Source organism: Rhinatrema bivittatum, chromosome 9 (genome assembly GCF_901001135.1).
Source record: "Rhinatrema bivittatum chromosome 9, aRhiBiv1.1, whole genome shotgun sequence".
In the NCBI taxonomy this organism is placed as follows: Eukaryota; Metazoa; Chordata; class Amphibia; order Gymnophiona; family Rhinatrematidae; genus Rhinatrema; species Rhinatrema bivittatum.
This window is the reverse complement of record NC_042623.1, coordinates 23,999,757-24,017,408: the sequence shown is the minus strand read 5'-3', so window position 1 is coordinate 24,017,408 and position 17,652 is coordinate 23,999,757. Positions and strand designations below refer to the sequence as shown.

General features: G+C 47.2%; 2 protein-coding genes across 3 annotated transcripts in view; one reads left to right on the top strand and one right to left on the bottom strand.

The window, feature by feature from the left end:
* Window positions 1-3,845, bottom strand: part of CEP41 (centrosomal protein 41) — a 91,718-nt gene extending 87,873 nt beyond the window's left edge. The window contains exon 1 of the mRNA XM_029616032.1: window positions 3,711-3,845. The gene's annotated coding sequence lies outside the window, so the exon portion shown is untranslated. The remainder of the gene's footprint in view (window positions 1-3,710) is intronic.
* Window positions 3,846-3,876: 31 nt separating this feature from the next.
* The window catches only part of MEST, an 80,064-nt gene continuing 66,288 nt past the window's right edge, over window positions 3,877-17,652 (top strand). The window contains exons 1-3 of one of the 2 annotated variants that reach the window (XM_029616033.1): window positions 3,877-3,971; window positions 4,174-4,244; window positions 13,009-13,163. In XM_029616033.1, coding sequence (XP_029471893.1) covers window positions 13,010-13,163 — 154 coding nt within the window. In that variant the 5' untranslated portion in view covers window positions 3,877-3,971; window positions 4,174-4,244; window position 13,009. The other variant, XM_029616034.1, reaches the window with a different exon arrangement.

Sequence of the window (17,652 nt, the reverse complement as noted above, 5' to 3'; positions counted from 1 at the left end):
GCTACAGTTTATTGTCATAATGCTGGATAGTACTATACATACCCTACAGAATTAGTATGATGTTTCAGACTTTTGCTATGCCTTTGCCTATCATGCATATGCTTTTGTATTTGATCTTCCATCACTGCAGCATATGACTAGAATATGTCTTATGCTTTGCAACACTTTTACATCATGTATGCACAACACAGTATGAGTTTTTCTATAGATTCTTGGTTTTCTTCTATGTTATTGGTTTCTTTACTTTTCTGGTAAGGTGCATTGATTATATCCCTAGTTGCCATTTTAATGAATATTATCCTGGGTAGTTGTTCATAACAACAGTATTCATTGAAAAGATTTGCCCAAAATACCTAGTATTATATGAAAAACACAGTACTTTCATACTGGTCTCTCTGTGTACTTATCTTTACATGTTATACCACTATTATGTACTTACTTGATTCTGAAAGATAACATATGTGATCATGTTATTATGAAGTAGGTCCTTTTTATAATGCAGGTATCTGTATAGCTCCATTATAGAGCTAATAGTTACCTAGTGAAATTAGTTTTGATGTTAATTTTTGATTAACTAGTGAATGCTTGTGGGAGCATCCTTCATATTAATTGGGAATCTAGAGGGACATACACCTATGCACTACACCTGATAAATACCAAGGTTAGGGGTTAGGTTACACTTTTAAGTTCCTCTGTCATGGCTTAGCATCGAAGACTGATTGATGTGACACCTATCCATTTTAAGGTGTCCCATAGAGGGAAATGAAGAATATGTCTGAGTAAGATAACCAAGAATACCCAGACTCCTCTGCTGTACTAGCCTGTCAGAGGTGAATGAACTTTGAGAGACTTTCTGACTATCACAGATTCAACGGATGCAGAAGAGTTGGGAAACTGGTAAATCCTGCAAAGCTTATAATTACAGGCCAGGAAGGCATCAATGACTTGCAGAGAATCTCTGAGACAGATTTGCTGGCAACAAAAGGAGAGAGGCCTATTTTAATGGCCACATTTACTTCACAATGCAGGGATACTCGTTCTGCAGGAAACCAGGATGCAAGCCTTTATCTTGCAGATATTGGTTTCAATGACCTGAAACCAATTTGAATGAATCCTGGTGCCAAGCTCTATTCAAGACCCAGACTGGGAGGTGTTTACAATAAACAAAGAAGAACAACAGAAGACAAGAAGAGAATACTTGCATCAAAGCCAGTATGATACAGGAACTTGTTTACATTGGGAGGAGGAACAGGGTTAGAAGAATTCTTAGTTGAGGGAGGTCCTCACAAGCATTTCCTATACAGGATAGATTGTCATGACAACCGTATCATGTGTTTGTGGGCGGTTACACTTTTCTGGAAGCTTCGGGAAGGTTGTATTTAATTATATAAGTCAAAGCATGGCAGAGATTCAGGGAGATGCTACTTATTACAGATAGAGGGCAGATTGCATCTCACAAGAACACTTGTCTTTGCATGTCTTTTGAAAAAAGCCAAAATAAACTAAATTTTAAAACCTCTTGCTGAATTGCAGTGTTCTTGTGCCCTAAGCTATGAGTCCCAAAATTAGACAATAGGAGGCAATGTCCTATTGTGGATTACAAACTGGTTAAATGACAGGAAACAGAGAGTAGGATTAAATGGTCTGTTTTCACAGTGGAAAAAGGTAAACAGTGGAGTGCCTCAGGGATATGTATCTGGACCGGTGCTTTTTAATATATTTATAAATCATCTGGAAAGGAATACGATGAGTGAGGTTATCAAATTTGTGGATGACACAAAATTATGCAGAGTAGTTAAATCTCTAGCAGATTGTGATAAATTGCAGGATGACCTTGTTAGACTGGAAGACTGGGCTTCCAAATGGCAGATGAAATTTAATGTGACAAGTGCAACGTGATGCGGATAGGGAAAAATAACCCATGCTGTAGTTACACAATGTTAGGGTCTATCTTAGGAGTTACCACCTAGGAAAGAGATCTAGGTGTCATAGTGGATAATACATTGAAATCGTCGGTTCAGGTGGTCAAAAAAACAAACAGAATGTTAGGAATTATTAGGAGGGGAATGGCGAATAAAATGGTGGATGACATAATGCCTCTGTATCATTCCATGGTGAGACCATACCTTGAATACTGTGTGCAGTTCTGGTTGCCACATCTCAAAAAGGATATAGCTGCACTGGAGAAAGTACAAAGAAGGGCAATCAATATGATAAGGGGCATGGAAGGGCTCCCCTGTGAGTGAAGGCTAAAGAGGTTAGGGTTGTTCAGTTTGGAGAAGAGATGACTGAGGGGGGGTATGATAGAGGTCTATAAATTCATGAAAGGACTTGAATCGGTTATTTACTCTCTCAGGGGGTACTCCATGAAGTTAGCAAGTAGTTCATTTAAAACAAATCAAAGAAAATTCATTTTCACTCGGTGCATATTTAAGCTCGAAATCATTGCCAGAGGATGTGGTTATGGTAGGTAGTGTAACTGGGATTAAAAAAGGTTTGGCTAAATTTGAAGAGGAAAACTCCATAAACTTCTATTAATCAGTAAAGAATTAATGTTTGGGTATATGCCAGGTACTTGTGACTTGGATTGGCCACTGTTGAACCAGGATGCTGGGCTTGAGGGACCCTTGGTCTGACCTAGTATGGCATATATTATTCTTATGTTCTTAAGAAGCTTGTGGGCAGACTGGATGGGGCCATCTGATCCTTTTCTGCCATCTTTAATATATTTCTACCATATACTCAACCAGAATGGTGAAACAGATTATGAAACTCTAACAGAGATTAGACTGGCTAACAAACATGGAACACTATAGAAATGGGAGATCTCAAATACCCCAGTACTGACTGGATGAATGACTCATCAGGGCATTTCCTAGATTGTTTCATGGACCAAGAGGTCCAGAACCAACGAGGTGGGAAGGTTGGGGGGGTCTAGTTTAAATCTAGTTCTTCACTGGAAATGCAGGATCTGGTGCAAGAGGTAACAGTATTGGAGCCACTTGGCAACAGTGATTCATAATGCAATTAAATTTGAGATACTTTTGGGGATTGGCCAGCGTTGGAGACAAGATGCTGGACTTTTTCCCCCTAACTTTATTTTAACAATTTCTTTTTATAAACAAAATCAACGCTGGACGCTTTCAGAAGAATACATCAAGGAAAGCAATAAGCATACCCTAAAGAGAACAACATCGAAGTTACTCTTGGGTATCCTTCAGCCTGTTGAAGCCAACCCACCGTTCCAATACATGTTCCACACGTTATCATAACCCTCTTGATGTGCCTTTGCTCTGACACAGCATGGCACTTCTTATGTCTTACAACTCGACGTTCTTCCTCCTAGAGCTAGGGCACTTAACCTTTCGATCCGCAGAGAACACTGGGTAAGCAGCCAGAGATACCATAATTATTATTGTATTTATTTAATAATTGATCCCATCATAGGATGTATGATCAATACATTTAGAAAAAGTGCATTTGTACGATCATTTTTTTTCTCGCTGATTCACTCTAGGTTTGTGCCGCAGAAGCACAGACCGCTAAGGCAGGACAGATTAATAGTTAACCCCAAAATAACTATCCTAAGGCGTCTGGCTGCCTTGCAGTGCCACTTCCTGGTTGCTTGGAGCCAAACAGCAGAGCCTGAGCGAATCCTTGGGTCTGCCTCCTGCTGAACATTGTGGAGAACAGAGGCGGGGCTTGCTCACCTTCTCCCAGTCTCCTCAGTCCTGTTCTGCCTGCAGCCAATCACCTGCCATCTGCCTGAAGGTATTTGGAGGGGAGGGGGGGTTAATGGCGCTTGATTTCCTTTTCCATTCCCTGGCCGGCGCATAGGCTGTCTTCCATTTTTTTTTCCTGCAGGGCAGCCAATCAGCGGAGTTCTTCTCCTGCCGAGATGGTGCGGGGGAGGGGCGTAGTGCGGTGGAACTTGCTGTTTGCATTTGCTCTGCCTCCTCGCGGTATGGAGGGTGGGTAGGTTGTTCGGTGGCCGTTCTGTCTGGCCTCTTCTTTCAAGATCAAATCCAAGTTCAGCTCTGTTGTTTAGGAAGCATTGGGTTTAAAACCGTTTTTCCATCTTGCAATGTACATTTTTCCATTTTGGCAGCGGATGCTAATATTTTTGTAAAAATATGTTCCTTTTGGAGGTACCCATACAACTTTCTATTTCAGATCTGGAGCGTTGCAAGGCAGTGGCTTTTCGTAGCTGTTTGGGCACCTGATTCTCGCACCCTTGAGCGCAGGTAAGGCTTGAAGAAGTGGTGGTGCTGCTTCGCGTTCCCAACCCCAAGCTGAACTTAGTTCTGCAGCAGGGGAGCACGTGGCATGACCCCTGTCCCCTTCTGGTGGTGCAGAGGGGTAGGAGGTATGTTGGGTGCAGGTTGCTGGCTGCTCCAGCTCCCACCGGCCTGTAGGCTGTGGCCAATGCTCTTTCTTTGCCCTGACAGTTCTTTGCATTTTAGGCTATATGTACTAAATGTTTTTCCCGATACTTTAATCAATGTATATCTTTACTCCTCGGAAGTTGGCAGCCGATGATAAGTCATTGATGGTGGCTGGATACTGGGAGTTCGTTCCTAGTTTGCAAACAGGAACTTTGATTTCTTGAAGCACTGCCGTGTGAAAACAAGGCTTAGCTAGCTCAGTTGAGATTTTTTTTGTAATATGTGGAAAAAGCCTATTCTGATACCTGCTGAAGTTTAATTTTTTTTGTTACTGTTTCTACTTTCAAGTCTTTGTTAAGCATAAGAGAAGCGGGGGTGGAGGGGAACCCTTTTTCAAGCCCTGCTCTGCTGTGGATTTTGACATTTGAGAAACCAAATAACCACATCAGCTGCAGAGTTTATGTTGAAAAGGTTTGCCTAACTTTTGTGCCATTCAAGCACTTGCTTGTTTCACAAGTTTGTTGAATTTTATTTTTCAATAAATGTAGAACGCATTAGACAAAGCAGTGTTTGCTGGGGTGGTTTATTTAGTAGAGGGGAGCTTGCTTGAAGGCAAGGGATGGCCTACACGACCCTGCCAGCCAGCCCTATCTTTGTATGATTCCATGAAAGGACGCCTACTGCAAAAACAAATGTCTTTGGGGGCGGGGTCAGTAGATAAAACATGCCTGCACTGGTACGGTCACCTAGGTTTCAAAACAACTTGCTTTTCCTACTCCTGCAAATGAAGATCTTATTTACAAGAAGGTAAAACCAGAATTCAGGATTTACCTGACGTATCTTTGCAGTCTCATGAGTAACTAATGCTTCCATTGAAGGAGATTCCATCCCACCCCAGTCCTTCACCAATCTTCTTATCCAAAATAGTTTAGATAGTCGTCTTGCTTCCTTCTTTTCCCTTCTCTGGCAATATTCCTGGCCCATCTAAAAGCCCACTTTTTAAAGTTTGCTTTTAAATCTTTAAACTTTGGCTCTCCCAGATTGTAGTCTTCTTGATCTTAACCATGTTTTAGTGGATTGGCTGCGTCTCCTTAAAGCTTCTTATTTGTCCTGTTTGTGTGTTGATATAGGCTGTATGGAGAAGGGACCTTCCCATAAGTGTCCCTGTTCAGCATGCGTATGTCTAGTGGCATCGTAGAAATAGTGATGTCCATATACGCCTAAAGCTTCTGCAGCTGGTGGCTGGGTCATGCGCATAAACCCTGGTACATGCAGAACTGATGGCCGCGGGAAACGGGGGGGGAGGGAACGGGACAGCGCCGTTAGCCACTGTACTGGAGAAGCGCATGCCGGCAGCTGGCCAGCGTGCACAGATTACCTCTGCTCCGGAGGAGCAGTAAGTATTACAGTAAAATAATTGGGGATTGTTAGGGTAGGTTTAGGGTGTGGGGAGGAGAGGGGAAGAGGGAGGGAGGGAGGGAGGATAGAGTTAGGTGTAGGAAACTGGGGGAGGCCTGATTGTGCTGCTGTGCATCGCTTTGTAAAATCTCCCCCTCCCCCTCCTGTGCGCACAAGTCATGGGCCACCTGCATAGGTGTGAGCGGCCATTGGATTTTGTAACATGAGCGCGCGCCGGGAACCATGCGCACATGGACACGTGCTCACTCCTTTTAAAATTGACCCCATGATGCCTGCCCTATCAGAGCCTGCAGCTTTCACTTAGGGGGCTGTGCTGTTTGGTGAGCACCACATTGGCACAAGGGGCTGCCCAAAATGTTCCTCTCCTGACATGTGGCTTTGAAGTGACCTGAGCCGGGGATTGAACCCAGGTCCCTCTGCCTGCCTGCGTATAGCACTGCCACTGAGGCACTAGTCTGTCCCAATCCATAGTTGGTAATCATGCCATATCTAATAGGGGATTGATGCAATGCTGGTAAGAAATGCCTTGAGAATAACTGGAACCTATCCCATTGATTGGCCTGCTCCATTGTAGCCCATAACCTTTTTTTTTTTTTTTTGGTCCAGTGGCCCCCCCAATCTCTTTTCGTTGGGCGCAACAGCTACTGGCCAATGAGTCTCTGTCGCCTGAGGAGGCACGTCAGGCGGGGCGCTTGGAAGCGGTCATTGCCTATAGTGCTGACGCCTTTTATGACCTGCTTCGCACTTCGGCCAGGACAATGGTGTCCGCGGTGGCGGCGCGTCGTTTGCTGTGGCTCAGTCATTGGGCGGCAGATGTGACTTCTAAGGCCCGCCTGGGTTCGTTGCCCTTTAAGGGTAGACTGTTATTTGGCAAAGACTTAGAAGATCTGATTGAGTCCTTGGGAGAGAATAAAGTGCATCGGCTTCCAGAAGATAGACCAAAGTCCAGGGGTGGTTCAGCTCCTCGTTCTCGTTTTCGAGGTGGTCGTCGTTCTAGAACCTCTCGGGGCTCGGCCTCTTCCTTTCGGCACAGCGCAAACCGGCAGCAAGCTTATTCGCAGTCCTTTCGTGGGCGCCGTTTCGGTCGTCCGGGAGCCGGTCAGAGTGTGCAGGGGGGCAAGTTTGCCCAATGATGTGCGGCCGGTCCGCTCCTTGGTACCCAGAATCAGCGAAAGGTTGAGTCGGTTTTACGAGGCGTGGACCAGGATCACGTCGGATCAGTGGGTCCTGGAGGTGATAAGACACGATTACGAATTAGATTTTTTACACCGGCCGCGTCAGTGTTTCCTGGTGTTGCCTTGCGGTTTCTCAGAAAAGCGTCGGGCGGTAAGGACGACACTGGAGAGGCTCTGGGATCTTGGTGCGATCGTTCTGGTTCCACCCAACGAGCTCCGCAGGGGCCGTTATTCCATTTACTTCGTAGTGCCAAAGAAAGAAGGAACTTTTCGCCCTATACGCGACCTAAAAAGTGTCAACAAATGCCTGCGAATCCCACGGTTTCGGATGGAAACATTGCGGTCAGTGATAGCTTCCGTGCGGCAGGGGGAGTTTCTGGCCTCCCTGGACCTTACGGAAGCGTATCTACACATAGGCATACGGGCAGAGCACCAACAGTTTCTCCGGTTCGCAGTGCTGGGGCAGCATTTTCAGTTTCAGGCGCTACCTTTCGGCCTGGTGACGGCACCCCGAACGTTCACCAAGATCATGGTAGTGGTAGCGGCCCAACTGCGACGGGAAGGGTTGTTGGTACACCCCTATCTGGACGATTGGTTGATTTGGGCCAAATCGGAGACCCTATATCAGTCGGCGATTCAGCGAGTGCTCCAGTTGTTGCGTTCTCTCGGTTGGAAGGTAAATGTAGCCAAGAGTCATCTGGTGCCGTCGCAGTCTCTGGAGTTTTTGGGTGCTTTGTTCGACACCCGCTAGGGCACGGTGTCTCTCACACAGGAACGCATGTTCAAGCTGCAGAGGCAGGTTTGAAAGTTGTTGTCCAATCCGCTACCCATCATCTGGGACTATTTACAGGTGTTGGGGTCCATGACTTCCACACTGGAATTGGTGCCTTGGGCGTTCGCGCATATGCGGCCCTTACAGTCAGCGTTGCTTTCCCGTTGGAACCCAGTGTCGGAGGACTTTCGTCTGCCATTACCCTTGACTCAGATGGCCAGGGACAGCATGGATTGGTGGTTGTCTCCGACCAGCTTGAGTCGAGGAGTTCCACTGGAGATTCCGTCGTGGACGGTGGTCACCACAGACGCTAGCCTTTACTTGGGGAGCGGTCTGGCTGCACAGGTCGGTGCAGGGACAATGGTCTCCACAGGAGGCGTCTTGGTCCATAAATCGCCTGGAGACCAGGGCGGTCCGGCTGGCTCTGTTGGAGTTCCTTCCGCTCATCCGAGGTTGGTCCGTCAGGATCTTGTCGGACAACGTGACCACGGTAGCTTACATCAATCGTCAGGGGGGAACCAGGAGTCAACCCGTGGCAGCCGAAGCTTGACTACTGATTGCATGGGCCGAAAAACATCTGAGCAGCTTGGCAGCCTCCCGCATAGCCGGGGTAGAGAATGTGCAAGCGGATTTTCTCAGCCGCAATTGGCTGGACCCCGGAGAATGGGAGCTCGCGGGAGACGTGTTTCAGCTCATTTGTGCTCGGTGGGGCACACCCGCAGTCGACCTCATGGCAACCTTCAAGAATGCGAAAGCTCCTCGATTTTTTTGCTCAGCGCCAAGAGACGGCGGCGGAGGACGTGGACGCTCTGGCGGTACCGTGGCCGATAGATGTGTTGCTCTATGTCTTCCCTCCATGGCCGCTCATAGGTCGAGTGCTACGGCGCATCAAGGCACACCCATCGGCCGTAGTACTGGTCGCTCCCGAGTGGCCGAGACTCCCGTGGTTCGCGAATCTACTGAATCTGTCTGTGGAGGAACCCTTGCGCTTCTCTCATCTTCCAGACCTGCTGCATCAGGGTCCCGTTTGTTTCGACCAGGTAGATCGCTTTTATCTAGCGGCATGGCTTTTGAGAGGCAGCGGTTGAGATCCAAGGGTTATGCGGAGGCGGTGGTGACCACCCTACTGAAGTCTCGGAAGGTCTCTACGTCCTTATCTTATATGAGAGTTTGGAAGGTGTTCGACTTGGTGTTTGGATCTCGGCGTGGTTCCTACCAGGGCGACAGTGGCGGATATCCTTCTTTTCCTACAAGAGGGATTAGCTAAGGGCTTGTCGTGTAGTTCGTTGCGGGTACAAGTAACGGCACTGGGTTCATTGCGCAGGAAGATTCAAGGTGCTTCGCTGGCAGCACACCCGGATGTAGTGCGTTTTCTTAGGGGGGCGAAGCTCCTACGACCGCCGTTTCGACGACCGTGTCCGTCCTGGAATTTGAACATAGTCCTGAAGGCTTTGTGTGCAGCCCCTTTTGAACCTATTCGCAAAGTCACCCTAAAGGATTTAACTCTGAAGGTAGTGTTTTTGGTGGCTATTGTCTCGGCGCGGTGGATTTCGGAGCTGCAGGCTTTATCGTGCCGTGAGCCTTTCTTGAGAATTTCAGAGTCCGGGGTGTCTTTGCGTATTGTTCCTTCCTTTTTGCCCAAGGTAGTTTCTTCCTTTCACGTGAACCAGACAGTTGAACTACCATAGTTTGTGCAAGTGGATGGTTCGGATCCTTTGGCCAAGGATCTCCGGAAATTGGATGTGCGACGTGAGCTCTTACGCTATCTGGAAGTGACCAATGGGTTCCGAGTGTCCGACCACCTCTTCGTTCTTTGGAGTGGTCCCAGAAGGGGTAAGGCTGCTTCAAAGACTACTATTGCTCGGTGGCTGAAGGAGTCAATCAGTTCAGCGTACCTCGTACAGGGGCGGTCTCTACCTTTTGGTCTTCGGGCTCATTCTACTCGGTCTCAATCCACATCCTGGGCTGAATGTCACCATATTTCTGCGGAGGAGATTTGTCGGGCAGGGACCTGGAAGTCTTTGCATACGTTTGCTAGACATTATCGTCTGGCTGTCACGGCTCCAGGTCATGCGGGATTTGGAGAAGGAGTGCTCAGAGCGGGCCTCTCCAGTTCCCATCCCAAGTAAGGTAAGCTCTGGTACATCCCAGGAGTCTGGACTGATCCGGGTATGTACAGGGAAAAGAAAATTAGGTTCTTACCTTTGATAATTTTCGTTCCTGTAGTACCACGGATCAGTCCAGAGTCCCACCCTGTGGTGTTGCTGATACCAGAAGAGGCAGTAGGGTGTGAGTGTGAGCTTGTGTTTTCAGCCAGGATGTGATGCTGTAGTTTTCGATATCTCGGGTTTGGTTCCCAGTTGGGAAGTTGTGAACCGGTATCGATGTTATTTGTATTATAGTTAGTTGAAAGTATTTGATTGTTTCTTCTGCTTTGACATTACGTAATACTGCCAGACTGTGGGTGGCACCAGCCTAGTTATAGGCGGAGTTTTGGTTGGTAAACTTCTGTCTCCATCTGCTAAAGGGGGGGCAAAACCCAGGAGTCTGAACTGATCCGTGGTACTACAGGAACGAAAATTATCAAAGGTAAGAACCTAATTTTCTTTTGCATGTGAGGTGAATAATTGCCTCATCGACATGCATTTGTATGTGATGAGCGCTATTAGTTTTCGTGGTGAATTGGATACGCATTGTGGACGTGCTAATACTCTTAGGAGTAGATTTTAAATACTTGCGCGAACGCGTACTTTTGTTCGCACACCAGGCGCGAACAAAAGTACACTGGATTTTATAAGATACGCGCGTAGCCGCGCGTATCTTATAAAATCCGGGGTCGGCACGCGCAAGGGGGTGTACATTTGTGCAACCTGCGCGCGCCGAGCCCAGCGCGCGCTGCCTGTTCCCTCCGAGGCCGCTCCGACCTCGGAGGGAACTTTCCTTCGCCCACCCCCCCGGCCCTATCTAAACCCCCCCCCTTACCTTTGTCGGCAAAGTTACGCCTGCTAAAAGCAGGCGTAACTTTGCATGCGTCGGCCGGCTGCCCCGCTCCGTGGTCCGGTCCCGGGGGCTGTTCCGGAGGCCGCGGCCATGCCCCCGGGCCGAAACCACGCCCATGTCGCCACCCCCGAAACGCGTCATCCCGCCACGCCCCTGACAGGAAGCCCTGGGACTTGCGCGCTTCCCGGGGCTCTGCGCGCGCCGGTGGCCTATGCAAAATAGGCGCGCCAGCGCGCGCAGGGGTTTTAAAATCCGCCCCTTATAGAATAAGGGACTGTTGTTGCGCCTCCAAAACGCGCATCCAACTGCGAGTTAAACAGTGCGCTCAGCTGAGCGCACTGTTTTGCATCAGCCCCCTTGTGACTTAAGGCCCTTAGACTTCGGCCTGTCCAGGTCTTCCATCACTAGTTTATGGAACAGATGGCTCTACAGATGTTGTGGCCATCTGTCCATCGCAGGTGCTGTCCAGACCATGGTGCTGAATAGCAGTGGAATGCATTTTTTTTTTTTCCACATACAGTTCCCACTTGAAGTCCCCGTGTTTGTTTTTGAGATCACCCGGGAAAGAAATTTCATCACTATCTCCACCACCATGGGTGCAAAAAATGTTGAACTTCAGTGTTGATTTGGAAACCAACTGCTGCGCTTACCCTGTTTGCAGGATTTTCAGGGGAGCTTCAGTGACTTTGCACGGAGACAGTGGGAGACAGAAAAACAATGCACTTTCCAAAATATCCAGCTCTTTTCTGATCTGTGTCTGAATCTTTAGTAAGGAAATGCTGCTGTCATGGATTTCGTTCCTTGGTTAAGCAGCCGCATAAATCCCTCCCCTTGTGATCCCAAAGGGCAGAAGATTAGCAGTTGATGACCCCAGAATAGACATTCCACTGCCCAAGAAATGGGAAGTGTATCTTATATCATTAAAACAGTTGTTTACTCACATGTCACTATCTCTAAATAGCCTAAAAACAGAAATATTATATTTAAGCAGCAAAGTAATGGAAAAAACAGAAACAGAAATTAAGTCATTGTTACCAGCCTATGATATTAAGTATGAAGTTGGAGACCTAGGTCCTATTCTTGATACTGAATTAAGTATGAAAGCCACAATTAAAGCCATAAACAGAGATGGCTTTTATAAATTGCAAGTCTTAAAGAGGTTAAAACCATTGCTACATACAGGAGATTTTCGTACAGTGTTACAGGCCATTATCTCACCAAAATTGGATTACTGTAATGCCCTGCTGTTGGGAGTTGCAAACTCAGCTTTAAGACCTTTGCAGTTATTGCAGAATGCAGCTGCACGGGTATTGACCAACAAGAGAAAATACGATCATATCTCACCCGTCCTGAGAGAGCTGCATTGGCTGCCAATACATGCAAGGATTCAGTATAAATGCCTAATGTTAATACATAACCAATCTGTATTATGTTTTAAGTGCCTCAATACGTATACACACTCCAGCACGTAACTTAAGATCTTCTGGGAAAGCACTACTTACGACCCCTTCACCAAAATTAGCACATCTGAATTCAGTCAGAGAGAGGACTCTCTCTCTGGCTGGCCCAAAAATATGGAATGCCTTGCCGTTAGATATTAGATCTGAACTATGCATTCAGAAGTTTAAAAAATGTATTAAGACATGGTTATTTGAACAGGCATTTAATGAAATAAAGGAAGCCAGTAGCTAATTATGGGGTAGATTTTACAAATTTGCGTGATCACGTACTTTTGTTCGCGCACCAGGCGCGAACAAAAGTACGCTGGATTTTATAAGATACGTGCGTAGCCACGCGTATCTTATAAAATCCGGGGTCGGCGCGCGCAAGGGGGTGCACATTTGTGCAACCTGCGCACGCCGAGCCCAGCGCGCGCTGCCTGTTCCCTCCGAGGCCGCTCCGATTTCGGAGCGGCCTCGGAGGGAACCTTATTTATTTGCGACCTTATTTATTTATTTAAAAATGTTTATATACCCCTTTTTTTCAATATAAGTCGGTCAAAACTGTTTACAGGTTAAGTAACTTTGCGGTGCTGGCAGGACAGTGAACCCAGGATACAGCACTCTGGCATAAGTTCAGTTTTAGGGCCCATCCAGAGGTTGGGAATCCACTTCAGAAGGTCCGAGAGTGGCTGGAAGTCGACCCCTCCTTTTTTCCTTCGGTGGAATTTGTGCCCCTGCTTTGGCAGTTCAGGCAAAGCTTTTATTTATTTATTTATTTATTTATTTATTTATTTATTTATTTCCCCCCCCCCCAGAATGAAAGAGTGGTGGATTCAGGTCGGGCTGCTGATGGTTCCCCTAATTGCTGTCTACCTGCACATCCCTCCCCCTAAGCTGTCCCCTGCCCTCTATTCCTGGAGGACGTCTGGAGCTTTCTTCATCTACCGAGGCCAGCGCATCTTTTACCGAGGTAAGATGTGTGCATGTTTAGCCGTAGAGAAAGATGCTGGGTGGAAGTGAGCAGCCTGTCCGGTGCAGACACAAGTGCAAGTTTTTAGGGAATGGTTAATTAGGATAACTCGTTCCTGGTAAATATTATTATTATGACTCTGGCTAATGCAGAAGGATTCCATCTCCTGTTAATTAAAACCCCCCCTCCACAATCTCTGTTTAGTGTTGCAGTGTTCAGAGATGGGGCAAAATCCCAGTTTTGGTTGTTTTGTTTTATTTTACATTCTTTTTGATGGAAAATGGAATGGTAAAATCAGGATGTTTCCCTTCCTCTGCGAATAGCACAATGCTTAGGAGCCATTTTTTTTATGAAGGTATCTTCGCTGGGCTGCTACAGATTTACATAAATGGGGATTTCCTGTTCTTATCCCAGACCAGTCCAGCAGATGGAGGCAGAGAACCAAAGACTTTGAGGCACTGCTACATAACCGAGAGAGCCTGCCTGTCTCCAGCAGGTGGCAGAGGTGCAAACCTGTAGTCTGGAGTTTAAGAAAAATAAAAAAAATCTTTAGGAAGAGGAAGCGAGAAACTGGGAGAAGTTCCCTGAGGTTTTAGGTTCCTTCATGGGCCATCCCTCAATTTAAGCTGGGCAAGGCGGGGGCTGGTGATTCCTGGGCAGCTTGACCCGCAGCGGATTCAGGGGTCCTGGCTCCTTTTGATTTCCTGAAGGCTTCTTCGCAGAAAAGTGACCAGCAGCAGGGAAGTAACTTGTTTATTATCCTGTTGGACTTTTCCTGTGTTGGGGCTGCTATTTCTTTATGAGAAAAAAAATGAAGGATTTTACAGCGGTTTGCTGTTTCAGGGCAGGCCCGGGAAGAAAGCGATTTTTTGCCGGTGAGTAGCGGCAGGCTACTCTGGGAATCAAAGGCTGCGCTTGGCAATGTCCCCCTCCTTGTCCGCCCGCCGCGACTGTGAGGCTCTTAGCAGGCCCGACGGGCTGCAGGTTCCCAGTGCGGGGAGGCGTGCCATTCCTGTGGCTTGATTCAGGGTCATCTTAATTTAGCGGTGTTGTGCTGTGATTGTGTGTCCGGCGGTGAGGGTTCCTCTGGGGGGGGGGGACCGAGGCCGGTAGGAGGACCATGCAGTCTCAGAACCCTGTAGTGGGTCTGGAGAGCCTCTCAGGCAGGAATAAAGCAGCCAGAAGGATGACTGATCTCCTCGAGCCCAGAGATTCCCCTCTCCTGTTGTGTTCGGTGATTCCATCGGGGGAAGAGATGGGGGGGAGAAGGATCAGGAGGCCAGTCCTGGATCAGAGAGGGGAGAGGATGATGAGGGATTTTCCACGGAATTTGTCCTGCTAATGCACAAAGCCTTTCTATCTAATAAGAGCATGGGTACTAAGCGGTACTGTCCCGCTGGGAAGATGCAAAGGCCCTTTTCAGCTAAGGGGTCAGGAGACCACCTTCGTCGATTGGGCTTGGACCACCCTGGAGGGGCTGGCAGTTCAGATGACTTGGCCCTGGATGACCTGGGAGATGATCTTGGGGGCGATCCTGTTGACCCAGCGGATCCCACGGTGAATATTGATCAGGGCATGGATAAAGACATGGCAGATCCGGAGGAGATTCTGGTAGCTGAGGAGGATGACCCACGTGTGGTGCGGCTGTTCCGCAAGGAGGAGTTGAGGACTCTTAGTCCCCATGTCCTGAAGGAGCTGAGTATTAAATTGGTTCAGGAGGAGTCAGATAATGAAGGGGTGGATCCGGTATTGGATGGCCTTCAGGGTCCGCCGGAAGTTTTCCCATTCCTGAAGATCAAGAAGCTGGTAAACCGGGAATGGGATTTTCTGGAGGTGGGCCTTAAGGTGGCCAGGGCGATGGTGAAGTTGTATCCTCTAACGGAGGAGGTTCTGCAGCTGTTAGAGTTGCCAAAGGCATATGCTTCGTTCTCGGCAGTCACTAAGAAGATAACTATTTCGATGGCGGAGTCGGCAGCGTTAAAGGATGCACAGTACTGTAAGCTGGAAATTCACCTGAAGCAAATGTTTGAAGTTTCGGCTTTGAGTCCGCGATCTGTGGTAGCTAAATGCAGAGGGCTTGTTTGCACTGGGTCCAGAAGTCTCAGGAGAAGTCCTCTGCCAACTCTGGTTCGGATAGCCAGGCAGCCCAGGTGGAGGCTGGGATTGCTTATATGGCAGATGTTCTTTAAGACCTGATCCGGACTTTGGCCAGGAATATGGTCGCAGTGGTCTCAACAAGCTGGTTGTTGTGGTTGCGAAATTGGCTGGCTGACATGTGGTCCAAGTCTCAGCTCTATAATCTACCTTTTAAGGGAAAATTGTTGTTCGGGAAGCACCTGGAACAATTGATTTAAGGTTCTGGGAGAGTCAAAGGGGCACAATTTGCCGGAGGACAAGAGGACTGTCTGGAAAACTTTCCCGCCTCATTCTCGTTTTCAGGATGGATGACGTTTTTGTTCCCTTAAGGGTTCTGCTCTGGTGGCGGGGCAGAAACGGGGATCCGGACGGCCACAGTCCTTTCGAGGTGCCCGTAGAACTCCCAGAGAGAGCTCTGGCCAGGGGGCCGGTGGCGGTAAGGCTTCTTAACGAAGCCAGCTGGGTTCACTCGTGAAGTGGCGGTTGGGGGGCTGTCTTATCGCTGTTTTATGAGGAGTAGACCAGAATTACCTCTGACCAAATCTTCAAGATATGTGACGCAGCAGTCTGAACTAGCTGCTCTCCCTGATAGTCACACACCAGGAATTGCAGTCCCTTCAAACTCGAATATATGCTAAAGATGCAGAAGGTTGCCAGGCCTGCAACAAAGTGGAAGTAACTGCTACGGAATATCCCCTCCGTGCCAATCTCTCTTCTTAAAAGCCTAGCTACAAGACAGAAGAAAACAGCCTAGTATGAACTTAAATGTTTCTAAGCTATCCGACGGGGCCTCCTTTCAAACGGAGTCCTTCATCAGGGGATATTACTTATCTTTTGAAATAAGTTGGAAAGCTAGTGCCGCTGTTTACAGCAGGAGAGCGCTCCTTGGCTTGATATATTGATGAAGATTTTTCCAACTTATTTCAAAAGATAAGTAATATCCCCTGATGAAGGATTCTGTTTGAAACGAGGCCCCGTCGGGTGGCTTAGAAACATTTTAAGTTTTGTTTTTTTTTTTGAAGTTGGAGAATTTTCATGTGTGAGTGTATTTTTACACCGATTTAAATGGTTTAAGAGTTGCAGTACTAGGACTTACATGCTTTAAATATTAGAGCACTGGGGCATTACTTGCAAGTTTCTTAAAAACAACCAAACAAAAAACAGAATTTTTAATTACACTTTTTTCTATAAAAAAATTTCAATAAAGATTTAGTATGGAAGGTGGTTGGTTAATGATTATAAAAATATTGTATAACTCCATTTATCTTGGTAGGTAATGGTGGTAAAATGTATATGAAACCAGCCTTTCCTTCTTAAATTTTTTAAAAGTTTTTTTGAGAATAAGTTCACAATAGTCCATTTCCATTTATGAGATAATCTGGGTTTGTGATGTGAGGATTTTTCTGAGAATACCTGGTTTAGTGGTGGTTTCATTTATTGGTTTTTCACATTTTATTGGAATCTAGAAATGAGATGACTCTCTGCTAATCAGACCCTGGAGGGTCTTGGGGAAGCTTTGTTCGACAGGGTCAGATTACATAATTGTTGTGGACTTTTTGTAACTTCCTGTGAGTCCTGGATTGCTGGTATCTACCTTGGAGTTGGTGCCCAATGGAATTCATGGTTGAGGTCTTTTATCGTCCCCTTCCACAAGGACCAGTCTGGAGTGTGGTGTAGTTACTCACTACAGAGGTCAGCTTTTCAAGCTGGGGTACAGTGTGTCAGCTTCAGTCAGCGTGTGGCCACTGGTCCAAGAAAGTGACTATTTCTTCTGTCAGTCAGTTACAGACTAGAGTGATGCAATGTGCAATTGCTTGCCTTCTCGGCCATGGTTTTCAAGGAGATTCCTATCACTCAATACAATGATGGCGGTCTATTTCATCCGGCAGGAAAGAACCCAGCGACCGGTGGTGGCTTGGGAGGCCCGGCAGTTGGTTCTCTGGGCAGAGTTAAAGGAGGCCCAGGGATTGGTTCTCTGGAGTATCACTTGAAGACAATGGAGCCATCTCAGATCCCCCAAGGTATGCAAGGTTCCGGTGGATTTTCTCCGTCTGAGAAAATTAGACCTCTGGGAAGAGACAATGTGTCTCATCCACCAGAGATGAGTGATATCCCCAAATGGACTTCATGGCAACCAGACAAAACTCCAAGGTGGCTACAGCCACTAAGGAAAACATGGTGCAGAAGGTTTGGCGTTCTAGTTCCACTATGGCCTCAAAGAATTCTTTGGCTTCCTTCCTTAGCCTCTATTAGGCAAGGTTTTATGCCAGATAGTGGACCATCCAGGCAACCCCAGATAAAGCATTCAGGCAATGTAATTCTCGTAGTTCTGGAGTGGCTTCGTCAGTGGATC